The following is a 12,729-nucleotide window of genomic DNA, read 5'->3' on the forward strand; positions in this document are numbered from 1 at the left end:
TTTTCAAGAGTCTGACATTATTCGAGATTAAGAAATCAATTGAGTAGAGCAGATGAGCATTACAGTAGCAATATCATGTTCATTGACTGTTATGTTAGGTAGGATATGTTAATCACATGTCAACAACAAGGTCCAAGTTTGAAGTAGAGTCTCTCTGTCGCCTTATGATTAAAAAATGTAGAAACCTGCAATAATAGTTTTTGTTTGGCCAAGTGGAATACAAAAGTGTTAAACACAACAATGACATATTATTACCTTAAGGCTAATAAGGCTCGTTAGCAACTAGTTGCCTATTTACATATCTAGCAGATACAGAGCAACATGATTGAAAATAAGTATGATAACATTCGTTCTTCTGTTAGCTCTGTTTTGGTCTCCACCAACTCCATCTAGTCTCTGTGTTTGTCTGCTGTTCAGTGCTGAGCAGGTAGCGTACAGTGAATTTTTTGCTGAAAACAGATTACTACCTTTGTTGGAAATAAGACCGATGAAGAACTACAGTATGAGAGTGAAACCAACTTCAAGCTCAAACACTGAGCTTAAAGTTTCCCTTAAGTCAAAATCAATGTTTGAGTGTTTATCACATATGTTTTTGTGCTATATGTTATGCATACAGCTGTATTTTGCCCAAATGGCAAAAAAGTAATTTTGCAGGTATTCTTGATGGTATTTTAGAGTTTGTCATTAACTGGAAAATTATTAAAAAATGTTGATGACTCATCCTGCACTTGGAGGCGTATGCTAAATTTGCATCCAATGAAACATTTTCTTGATTTTTAATCACGCTGCCATGGATGTGGAAAGAAAAGGTTTCCACCGAGTGTTTCTGGGTTCTGGACCTCTTTATAATGTCGGTAACTGACATGGGTGAAACTATACTGTATTTATGGAGAACATATTTTCTGGTTTTCCCTCTGATGTCCTCTGGCTGCTCTGCCTCAACTATGGCGTTTCTTGATGGGCAGGTGTTTTTACTTGTTACTGCTAACTGCTGCTTACTGTACCAGGCTCAGCAGCCTCCCAGCAAACAGGGCCAGACCAGGATCAAACACAGCCTCTGAGATCAAAGGAGGCCAGTTTGATGACAGGGAATCCAGTAATGTTACCAGTGTGGTTTGCAACGTTTCCAGTTGGACAGATAGCATACATGTTGTAGCTGCTGTTAGCTAGTTAGCTTGGTTAGCCATGCAGCTAACATCAGTGTCAATATTAGCTGATTCAGCCTCGGGTGCCAGGAGCTATTTGATCCATTCGATACAAAATATTGATTGGAACAGCTTTAATGCAGTGTTAAAATACTTGACATGTTTAATGTACTAAATTAATTATCTTCTTAACATAAAAAACTAGATGGGATATGGAAGGCGTAAACAAACATCCAGTATCACTGGCTTTGCACTTGGGGCGCTAAAACCCTGCAGAAAATCAAAGTGATGTGTCCTCTACAGTCATGCATATGCAGTGTCTTAGGAGTGTGTAATGGCATAGTCCACTAAAAACAGCATCCTTGTTCAATGTAATGGTGTGTTTGTGTCTTCTGTGTGAAAACCTGGTAACCCATCTCAAATGTTTAATGATCAAAAGCCCTAAATGAAGCCTGTAAACTGAGCCTTAAAGAATGAGGACTGGTCAAAGTGACCTTCCAAACAGACGCAAAAGAATGAGTGGAATGAGTAAAAGAATAGAAATATAAGAGCCACACACATACATACATAGAGAGTGGAACTGCATTACCTAGATATTACCTCTACATAGAACTAATTTGAAGCAAACACGTTTTGAGGGAACCGTAATGCTGACCGAATTATGTTTTGTATTAACATAATGAGGAAATGTTAACGTATTTCATCTGTTTTCCTCCAAAATATGCAATCTTGCAATATCCTATCGTACTGACTTTAGCATAGTTCAACTGTTTGATTATATGTTTAGGCACTGACAGCACTTGGTCAGTTTTAGGGAAAGAATATTGTCTGTTTTAACACAGAAAATGTCAGTAGTTACTTGAGACAAAAGGCTTTTTTATTGACATTTAACCGAAATCCCGATCTTTCTCCAAGTTTAACCAAAGTGCTTCTATTGCCTGACCACAGTCTGGACATGATCCTGGATTCTGGTGTCACAGTCGTGCACACTACAGAAAATGTACTGTTTCATTCACTCAAACAAATGTTGACTGTGAACATAATGCAGGCAGCGATTACGTTTTGTCAGCACAACGTAATTACGAATGCAAATTAGCTGTATATAAAATATAATTTCTAAGAGGCAGGGCTGGAGAGAGAGAGAGAGAGAGAGAGAGAGCCCTCCACAGTGTGTGAGCATGAAAATGGTTGGAATAGGTTTTGGTATTTCTCAGGCATAAATAACAGCCACAGTTTACATGCAGCTGCAGAATGTGGTGTTTTGTTTCTGGATGGGTGGCGAGCTGTCAGTGATACCAGGGGCTGAATATGATTCATATTCTGGCATCAGCCATCACACTCACAACACTGAAACTAACAAGTAGGCTCCTCACTGCATCACAGTAACTAGAAAATTGACACAGACACACACACACACACATAGTCCAAAATATTTGATGTTAAGTATTGACAAATAGTTTCAAGAAAAATGCTTTAAATTCTAAAATGTCTTGAATTTTGTGTTATAATGGCAGCTTTCACCCAGCCAGGCATAAAGGATTTTATCTTTTTATTCTCTTGACTGATAGCAGATCAGCTTTTACTGCAGTCAAATTAAAAATAGGCATGTTATAGAAAATCTGATCCAAAGGCAGTGCACATTATACTGTGCAAGATGAATCACAACAATTGATAAACTACACCGTTTTATTATGGGTGTGGCCCCATTACAGTCATTATAGGAGAGCAGAAGCTCTCTGGCTCTAATAACCACACTGTCTTTATTACAGTGATTTAGTATCTGGTCAACAAATTCATCCAGTTTAAAATGCAAGGAACTTTGTCTAACCCTCACACATATACTGTCCATATAACTGACTGGGTATCCTTTTCTCCCCTTTCTCACCACTAAAGAGACAACTTGCATTTTGAATCAATTACAGCAAAAACCCTCAGAAGAGCCCACTCAGCAATTTCCCATAGAGTTATAAATAGAGCAGAGAGAGAGAGAGAGGTGGGAGACACTCCGAGCAGAAGCAGCCCTGTGCCGACAGAGCTTTTACTGTATATCATTTCTTTTCTCTTTCCCCTCTTCTCTCTCTCTGTGCTTCTCCTTTCCCCTCTTCTCTCCACCCTTTACTTATCCACCCCTGCTTGCTTTCCCTTTTTTTCCCCAACTGTACTGTTTTTTCAGCCTTGAGACGAGCACCAGCAAGCACACCTTTTGTTACATCTGATCTGAATGAAAGCAAAGCCTGCGATTCATTTTGTTGTATGCATTCGACAAAGACTCCTCAAATTTAAGAGAAACAAAACACACACACAGCCATGGAAATTATGTTCAGGCATCAATATCACTCATGGCATTTGTAGATTATATTAGATTAAATGAACCTTATTGATTCTAATGGGAAATATGGCATTTTTATCCTACAGCTCAGAATACGTGGGGTAATGTTTTCTGCTGCCGGCCAGACTGGAGTTTAGCAACAAAGTTCAGATTAATCAGAATCAGATCTTCAACTTTAAACAGACAACCATAGCACAGGTTCAAAGGAACACTGAGTAAGCAAGACGCATCAAGCTTTAACTGCCAACAGCTAGCCAGGGGGCACGTTTCTATGTGCTGATCTCCACTTTAACCTCCACACTCTGATTTAGCCAGGGTGCCTTTCTGTATGTGCTGTCCTCCACTTTAACCTACAGACTCCATTTTGCAGTACAGCATTACTTTCCCCTTCAGGGAAGAGGAGATTATGCGTTTCCATGGTCGGCACAAAAGAGCTTGCAAATACCACCTCGAATTTCAGGGATATTAAATTTTTTTTTTTTTTTTTTTTTTTTTTGCTGCCTGCCAGTGCCACGCAGTGCACTGATTTGCAGCTCTTGTGCAGAGTCGTGAGTGGCATCATGTGTGAGCGTGAGCGAGAGGTCTACATATCTCTGAAGTGAACAAGCCGAGCAGACAGTCTACAGACAGTGGTCTTATTTACATCCTGTTATCCACTGGCCCAAACAGACAGGCCAACAAAGGATGACAGAGCTGAGAAGCCACAGTAACTCTCTGGAAACTGCTGGCTAGTCTGTTGCTACCTTGCTAGGCTGCTGTGACCTCTTGAAATATGCAGTTTGTTCATATGTCGCACAATCATGCATAGAAGGTTGTACAATCCTGCATTTTGTCCCAAATTGCTATATACGCAACTTGTGATGTCTATATGCACCCTCTTGAACAAAGTTTTCTGCTTGTCAGCACCATGAAAAAAATCCTGATTTATCCTTCAGCAGTGACCGGAAGGTATTTCAGATGTGAGATAGAGAGAAAGGCTTCCTGCCTTTCTCTCTATAGAGAGAGGGAGAGAGGGAGAGAGGGAAAGAGAGAGAGTGAAGAGGGGAAGCAAGGGATAGAGATATATAAAGAGATGAAAATGAAGAAACAAAGACGGTAGATCTGGAACACACACCAAAGGATCTAAGGATGCATTTCTAGCTGATACATCCAGTCGTACAGGAAGCATAACAACAAAGCTCTTGATCATGCACCACTATACACGCCATCTGTTATCCGCACCGTCAGGGGAAGTGTCTGTTACACATCACTAAAATGACCCAGTATGCATGGCAAGTTGGTACTGAAGGATTACAACCTCCACGTTAGAAAATATTCATTTCACTAAGTGGAGAACAAAGATTTTTGTCATAGATCAGGTTGATACAGAGCTTTGATTGCCACTAGCAAACTGTACCATTTAATGTGTACCAACGGATGGCAACGTTACCAGATGATGATGATGCCATCTCAACCCTTTACTACACTAACGTAAGATGTTACAAGCTATAAGATGCCTCTGTTTTGTAGCCAGGGTGGTGCTGTTAGACTACTTTGCCAACATTAAGAACATTTTGGGGTTTTTTGGGGTTCTAATTATGCTGTTATGATGCATATGATCCTTGTTTCATTGTATTTTTTAGAACTGTCATTTGTAACATGTTCATATAAATAAATGCCTGTTTTTCTCTGTAAAAAAAAGTTGATGTAACACAGCAGTGATTCATCTAATATCCAGTTCATGAAATTTTTTTGCACTTGCTGTTCTAAACACCTACCAGTCTGGTAGCTCTTCCCTGGGAAAAATCCTCCCACTCACAGGAAGCGATGCATTTTATGTAAACAGTTTATTTCAAATAAACAGCAGAAGAAGAATTACAGATTTTAGCATGCTGTGAACCCTGTCAACCACTCCTGGTCTGCCGCGTTGGTGCAGAAACAGTTATGCCATCACTACTACTATATTTCAGATCCAGCTTGCCATGAATGTGACCATTAGTTTGCAAAACAGTTTGTCCTTTCTCCTCTCTAGCAGTACAACACAAAACACGGTGACACAAACACAGAGAAAAGGAGAAAAAGAGGAAGAAAGGGAAAGAGATGCTTGGAAGGCCAATGTTTGTCATGCCTGAGCTGTGTATATCTTACTCACGTCATCCCTATACAGAAGCCAAGCACCTGCTAAACGTTTTCAGAGTGAACAGCAGGCTGCTCTGAGTCTGTGGGATGTTCATGTGTGTGTGTGAGCTCCTGACATCCAAAACTTGAGTGTCAGCTGCAAAACAACATAGCAGCTACAGGGATTCTTGTCACAACATAAAAGCTGAAAAACAAACAATGAAAAAATGGGCATTGTTGGCATGATGTGGGTTTGGTAGCTTCTTCCATTAAAATGTGCATCAAATGACTCTCAAGTCCTGGAAGTGTGAGGCTGACACAGCATGTAAGCACACCACGGCATAAAACCAACTGTCAGCTCTACACAATCACAGAGAAACCTGCAGCAGACAGTTTTATTCTACAGGAAGAGAGCAGGACAAGAATGATGCTTTGACATCAATAATTGCATTAACTGCAAGTAAGTTGACGAAGAGGGAACTATCAAACGACAGTACTGTTGTCATCTGTTTAGCAGCACCAGAGGGAGACAACTTCAAAACAGATGGACATGCATTAAATATGCAAGTATCATATTTATTTCTGATCATGCCTTAGTAAAAAAAAATGCTGTGTGACTTGTCCTGTTGCAGTTATTTTTCAGTAAACGCTGTGAGATGATATGAGGCATCAGCTTCATGCAGCCTCATCTTTGACAAACAGTTTTGTTATTTAGCTGGCTTTCCCACAATCACATGAATATGGTCAACTTAACAAACGCGAACGAACTACAGATAAATCACTGGCCAACTATCTAGTAGTAAATTGGATACTCAGACTTTTCACTGTTAAAAATCAAATCATCAGTATCAACAATCTATCAGATTTAGTTTAATTGATAATAATACTTCACTAGGGACCAGTTTCATTAATGGCAATGTTCAACTATTGGTTGATTCTGTCAGAGTGTATCTGAATGTACAGTTAAAGTAGATTTAATGGCCTACTTGCAGCTAGCTATAGCGATTAGCAATACCGTGATTATGGTAAGTAACTAGCATGGCTGCTAACAATATGATAGATGGGGGAGACAGTGAATATGTCCATAAAATGTAGGCTAACACTGACTTAACTGTGCAGCCTCACTGAGAGTTGAATAAGTGGAATAATTAAACTTAAGGACCGTGCAAATGACTGTACATTTTGACATATTTAAACCGGTCTTGTGCCCTCCGTCCTATTTGCTTTACCCCAGCATGCAAAGTGTTTCATGGTTACATGCCAAGAGAGTGACCGACAACAGAGACAGCAGTGAGTACACTACGTCAGCGGAACGTCCTCTTTAACTTTTCATGCCTGTGAGGTTCTCCTCAGCAATACTGTGCTCTGCATTGCCTGCCATGTTACACAAGTTAGCTGCTTGCCTAGCATAGACTTCAACTCTCGTCAACTCTACTGTCTGATGGAACATAAAAACTGTTAAAATCTGGCTTTTTAATTGCTGAGAACTGCAACCATATATTATTGCATATAAGATCAATAAACCCACCCCCACCCTGCATACTGACTGAAAAAAAACAAACAAAACAAAACTACAGTTATTCCGATGAGAATGCTAATGCTAATAGTTTCCATTGGGTTCCACTAGCACATTGCTAACAGGTGGAACTTGTGCCACCAGTGTTTACGGCTCATCTAAAATACTTTGTGCTCATTACTTTCATTGTTAATCACATGCGTAAAAATTGTAAAGAAATTCACTGGTGTTCATTTTGAACATTAAAAAAATTTGTAAAAACTGGATTTTAGAAATTCATAATGCAAAACACACCACAGTTTAACTTTTCATTCTTGTTCTTTTTTTTCACTACTTTCTGAAGCCTTTTCTGAGGTATTGCTGTCACAAGCAAACCTCATTCATTGTAAACTGAAGATATAACAAATTTTTAGTGCATGTGGACATCAGATATCATGCAGTTATCTACTAGGTGGGCTGCAGGTGCATGTATGTGGGGAGCATACAACTAGGGAAGAGAGCACAAGGTAGTGCAGTGACCAGCGACACAGTCTGAGACCAGAGAGACAGAGTGGCAGACAGAAAGAGAGAGGGAGGGAGGAGAGACAGGGGGGAGCGACCACACACTGATGACTGAGGGGACGGGGGCCGACAGAGCAACCAACTTACTTGCAGGACAGCTGATTAAAACCATGTATGAAGTAACAGTCTCCTCCATTGACGCAGTAGGCCTTCTCCGAGTCATTGCAGCGCCTCGCATGACTCACACCTGGAGATGGGGTGGTGGTGGTCACTACAAGGAGGACAGTCAGACAGGGAACACATGCAAAAAAATCTCAATGTCACCTCTTTGTTAAAATAACAAGGTGTTCAAATTTTATGGCAGCCATAGTACTACATATCATACCACACTATGCCACATACCTTTCAGAGCTCCTTAGTGAATTTCAAAGAGCTTAGTGTGACAAATCTATTTACTTTTTGGGCAGGCATCAGTCACTTTCCTGTGCTCGCTGCAGCTCTCCAGCTCAAAGCTGCTGGTTTTGTGAGTGGAAAGAGTCAGGTTCAGACGGATACACCTGCTCCCCAAACCCCAACGCACGTCTGTCATCTTCCTTTCAAACTTGAAACTTGAAACTTTTGGGTATATCCATGAGTAATATAATCCATTATTCTGTTTTCCCTGTTCTGTAACTGCTGGGTTCTCCCTAGACCAATTTCAACAGTCTGTAAAGTAGTCTGATACAAGAGCTGGAGAATAACCCTAACCCTAACCCAGTTTGACCGCAGTCAACAAATTAAGTTTGTGATTTCATAAGACTCCTGCATCTTTGAAATCAAATAGCATTTTATAATAAACAAATAAGATTCTATTATATTCTATTTTGTTCTGAAAAGCTCCATAGATGTGCTGTCAGATCTTTGTGGGAAGATGACAGAATAATAGCGCTCATATTTTTGTTAAAATAGAGGGTGATCAAATTTTAGCCAGCCAGTACAACAGTAGATACCCACTGATCTTAGGAAGTGGACTGAAAACCCCAGTACCATGTCTTAGGTTTTTCAGAGAGAGAAATTAAAAAAAAAAAACTCTCTATGAAAAAAAAAGAGCAAAGCATGTAAGGGGCATTTGTACAACATATGTGTGCTGTAATAGTTCAAAGTGATCTTCATGACAATCATTTTATTTCGTTTCGTAGATAGATAGATAGATAGATAGATAGATAGATAGATAGATTGATAGATAGATAGACACTGATGTGTCGTTGCTCACAGATCTGCACGCTGATTATACTCGTAACATTTTCTTGTCCTAGTGAGTTTTCAGCCACACAGGTGTAGTTGCCAGAGTCTTCCACACGGACACGACTGATCTGTACCTTTGAGTTTTTTCTTCAGTGGAGAGAGAGAGAGAGAGAGAGAGAGTGATACAGAGCAGATAAAAAACAGAATCAGTTACTGTTATTTCAAATAAAGGCAGCAGACATCTGTCTGGATGAGAAATTTAATTCTTGTTTCCAGGCCAGACGAGCAATAAACCACATGTTCATTGTGACTGGCCAACAAAGCTAATGGACGAGTATTAAGTCAAACCAGAAACAGGCTAAACCTAATCTTTTGGAATACAGGAAGTGATTCTAAGAAATGGGGCTGTACTCGACTTTAAATGAACTGAAAACACAAACCATAGGACAGATACTTAAAACTAGGTGATGACTCAAAAATCTTTATAATGACGTTACATTACATTGAATTAGCATCTGTGTGATGTAACCAATGCAAAAATAAGACAAAGACTTCTGAAATCACAGCTTTTGAACATATGCTGATATGGTGGGAACAGTGTGTCAGAGGTACAAAATGAAAGCCAGCCAAATTTCACTGTGCACATACAAATTTGGATTTTTGGTCAGTGTATTCATTCCTCCTCTTCATACTGGCCTGGAAGCAATGCCTTTCTAAAGACACTGCAAGAAATGAGGAACAAAATGCTGTACAGAAATGCACTGTAAAGTTCAGTTTTAAGTCCATTTTAATACAATGCCTACATGTGCATATGCACATCGAGAAAGTCACTGATCTGTACATCCTCCTCTCCATACTGATCCTGAGGTGATACCTTCCTGTAAGAGCCAAAATCCACAGTCCTCATTCTGTGTAACAACGCATTTTAAGGTTCAGCCAGAGCCTATCTTAGGCTTCAGAAGTCTCAGTTAGCCCAGTAAAGTGGGTGTCTTACAAAGTTTCAATCTTTTTGGTAAAAACTGTAAAAACTGTTGTTTTTTTTTTCCACACTGTTCCCTTGGTGAGCCATGGTGGAGGGGTATGTCCTAAAAGTCACATGTAAGTTTGCTGTCAGGACAAGCAATAGCTGCACTCAACTGCCAAGACAAAGGTATTTACTCAGTTCAACTTCTGAAGCCTGAGATTGGCTCTGATGAACTTTCTCGACGTGCGTATGGGCATGTGGGCATCGTATTAAAATAAATCTGTACTTAAACTTTCATGCTCTTTTACCGTCTGTTGATGAATGAAATGAAACAGAAACAGAAGTCAGGGAAACAGAAGGTTGAAGTCCAACTTTCTATTAAAACATAGTCGTGAAGTTGCCCAGTGTCACCAAAACAGAGCTGTGTATCAGAAGCCGTTGTAGTATGTACAGCATGTGTTTGAGGAGGCAGTCATCTGTCTGGATTTTGGGAATTTTCAAACCTCTTAGTGTACACAAGTGAGAATGTTTAGACAAATATGCAGTATGACAGACTCACTTGTTGGTCTTTATTTTGAGGTCTCTGCCTTTCTGAAGCTCATGTCCATCTTTGTACCAGCGGAAGGAAGGGCTGGGATTCCCCGACGCCTCGCACTTCAAGTACAGCTTGTCCCCTTCCATCAGAGACTGGCCTCGCATCAGTCGAAGCTTAGGAGCAGAGGCTGGACAGAGAGAAAGAGAGAGAGAGAGAGAGAGAGAGAGAGAGAGAGAGAGGTGGAGGCAGAAAAGATGAGAGGAAGGGAGTGGAGAAAGAAAATCAAAGCTTGCATTACTGAAATTAACTACAGACATTCAATTAATCTATCCATTTAATTGTGTAAGCCTGTGTGTCTTTGTGTATATGTGTCTGTGACTGTGTGTGTGTGTGTGTGTGTGTGCGTGTATGTGTGTTAATGTGGGCGGCTGATGAGAATCTGTTAGTGATGGTTCAGTCGGGGTCAAAACCTGAGGCGAGAGGTCAGAGTTCACATGAGAGATGGCTCAAGAATGGAGGAAAATCAATGATACAACGCACACATAAACGTGCACACAAATACACACACACACACACACACACACACACACACACACACACACACACACACACACAGTGGAAAAGCAGTTAGGTATGGTCTGAATCCTGAAAAGCAAAGACAAACTGAAAGCTTATAGAGAAAAAAAATGTTCCTCAGAAACTCTCTGCAGTAGATTTTCACTATGGAGCAATGTGTGTGTGTGTGTGTGTGTGTGTGTGTGTGTTTGTGTGTGTGTGTGTGTGTGTGTGTGTGTGTGTGTGTGCATGTGTGTGCTTCATCAGTCTCAGGAGAGTTTCGTTCTTTCTCTCTTCTCCTTAAAAACTACAACAGACTGCATCACTGACATCAGCACAGGCAACACACGCACACAGAAGCTAAAGCAAAGAGACAACTCAGCACCATCTTGTACCATTTACACACACTCACACACACACACACACACACACACACACACACACACACGGCAATGAAGCAACTAGCGTACAAACATGGGCCTAACACACATGCGTGGGCCTGCATACACACACACAGTTGAGGAGATGGGACACGCTTGATCAGCTGTGAGGCAACTGTTGTACAGGCCCACAGCTCCTCACAGCACTGCTGCATCCTTACATTTACTCCTCATATACCCACAGTTGATCCTGAAGATGTGTAAGCTTCAACCAGACGCACTGGGTCTATAAATCAACAGGCTGAATATCGTATCGCATTCTGCATAATCCGCTGATGGTGGTTTTCCTGTTTTCTTTACTGTGAACAAATCAGATGAAAAGACCAAAACCAGCAATTCATGTATCTTGCTAACAAGTATTGTAGCCAAAGTCTGCAATTTCTTATTCATTGTCATCTACACAGAGCTCCATTTTGTAAATAAAGTGATCAGGCAATAAGACACTGTCGCACAGGGTGACATGTTCCCTTATAATCATGAACGCACACACACTGTAGTTCATTTTGACTCAGTCCCACAAACACTGTCCTGCAGCTCATAAATGCTCCCTAGAACACCAAACGTGTATTAATCCGCCACCAAAAATAGTCTGCAACCAATGCACTTCTTACTCCTGTTTGTGTAACATTTGCTAAAAACTACAGTATTTCAGAAAATCACTTAATCCTTACCAAAAACTAAGCTAGATATTTGTGACCTGTTTTACATCTTCAGTAGTAACAAATGTGCTTCTGACAGAGCAGAAGACACGAAAGTCAGAAGGTGGTGAGAGACGAGCAAGCATGGCTGGTTTCAGTCTTTTCATGGGATTTATTCAGAGCGGCAACATTAACGTTAACCTTCTCCTTAAATCACACGAGTGAAGCTAACGGGCGGGGGGGGGGGGCAAAGTCAGGATGGAGGTAAAAAAGGAGAACCTCTATGAAGTACCATCCAAGCAGCTTGCAGTTATGTAAGTAGGATTTAAGTAGGATTTTTAGACTCACAACAGAACAAGCAGCACATCTTTAAATCCAGTTCTCACATTTTGTGAGATTTAGTCTTGTCACAGACACGACACACGCTGTTGATGTATAATTCCACGTCACACCAAAGTAAATCATCTCAACATCACCAGATGCGCTCTCTCTCTCTCTCTCTCTCTCTCTCTCTCTCTCTCTCTCTCTCTCTCTCTCTCTCTCTCTCTCTCTCTCTCCATGGCTCCTGACTTGTTATGAGTTATGCTTAAGAATAGCACTGAGTGTCACTGTCATTATAGATTTTTTTGGAATAATTTGCCTGCTATTTCGGTAATTTCTTGAAACTACCAAAATAGCTGACAATGACACTTTCTTTTCTGAGGGTCCAGATGCCACACCATCAGTTAGGACTAGATCCACGGTTGAATCTTGACTCAGCTCAACTAAACTTGGTCTTGGCTTGT

The 12,729-nt window shown here is 40.6% G+C and overlaps 1 protein-coding gene across 2 annotated transcripts in view; it reads right to left on the reverse strand.

Moving 5' to 3' along the window:
- Positions 1-12,729, reverse strand: part of nrg2b (neuregulin 2b) — a 52,396-nt gene that overhangs the window by 16,744 nt on the left and 22,923 nt on the right. For both annotated transcript variants that reach the window (XM_076738994.1, XM_076738993.1), the window contains exons 2-4: positions 10,336-10,498; positions 8,841-8,959; positions 7,736-7,859 (exon numbers count right to left, since the gene is read on the reverse strand). In XM_076738994.1, the coding sequence (XP_076595109.1) occupies positions 7,736-7,859; positions 8,841-8,959; positions 10,336-10,498 (406 nt within the window). The remainder of the gene's footprint in view (positions 1-7,735; positions 7,860-8,840; positions 8,960-10,335; positions 10,499-12,729) is intronic.

The sequence above is a fragment of the Chaetodon auriga genome, chromosome 9, assembly GCF_051107435.1.
Source record: "Chaetodon auriga isolate fChaAug3 chromosome 9, fChaAug3.hap1, whole genome shotgun sequence".
In the NCBI taxonomy this organism is placed as follows: Eukaryota; Metazoa; Chordata; class Actinopteri; order Chaetodontiformes; family Chaetodontidae; genus Chaetodon; species Chaetodon auriga.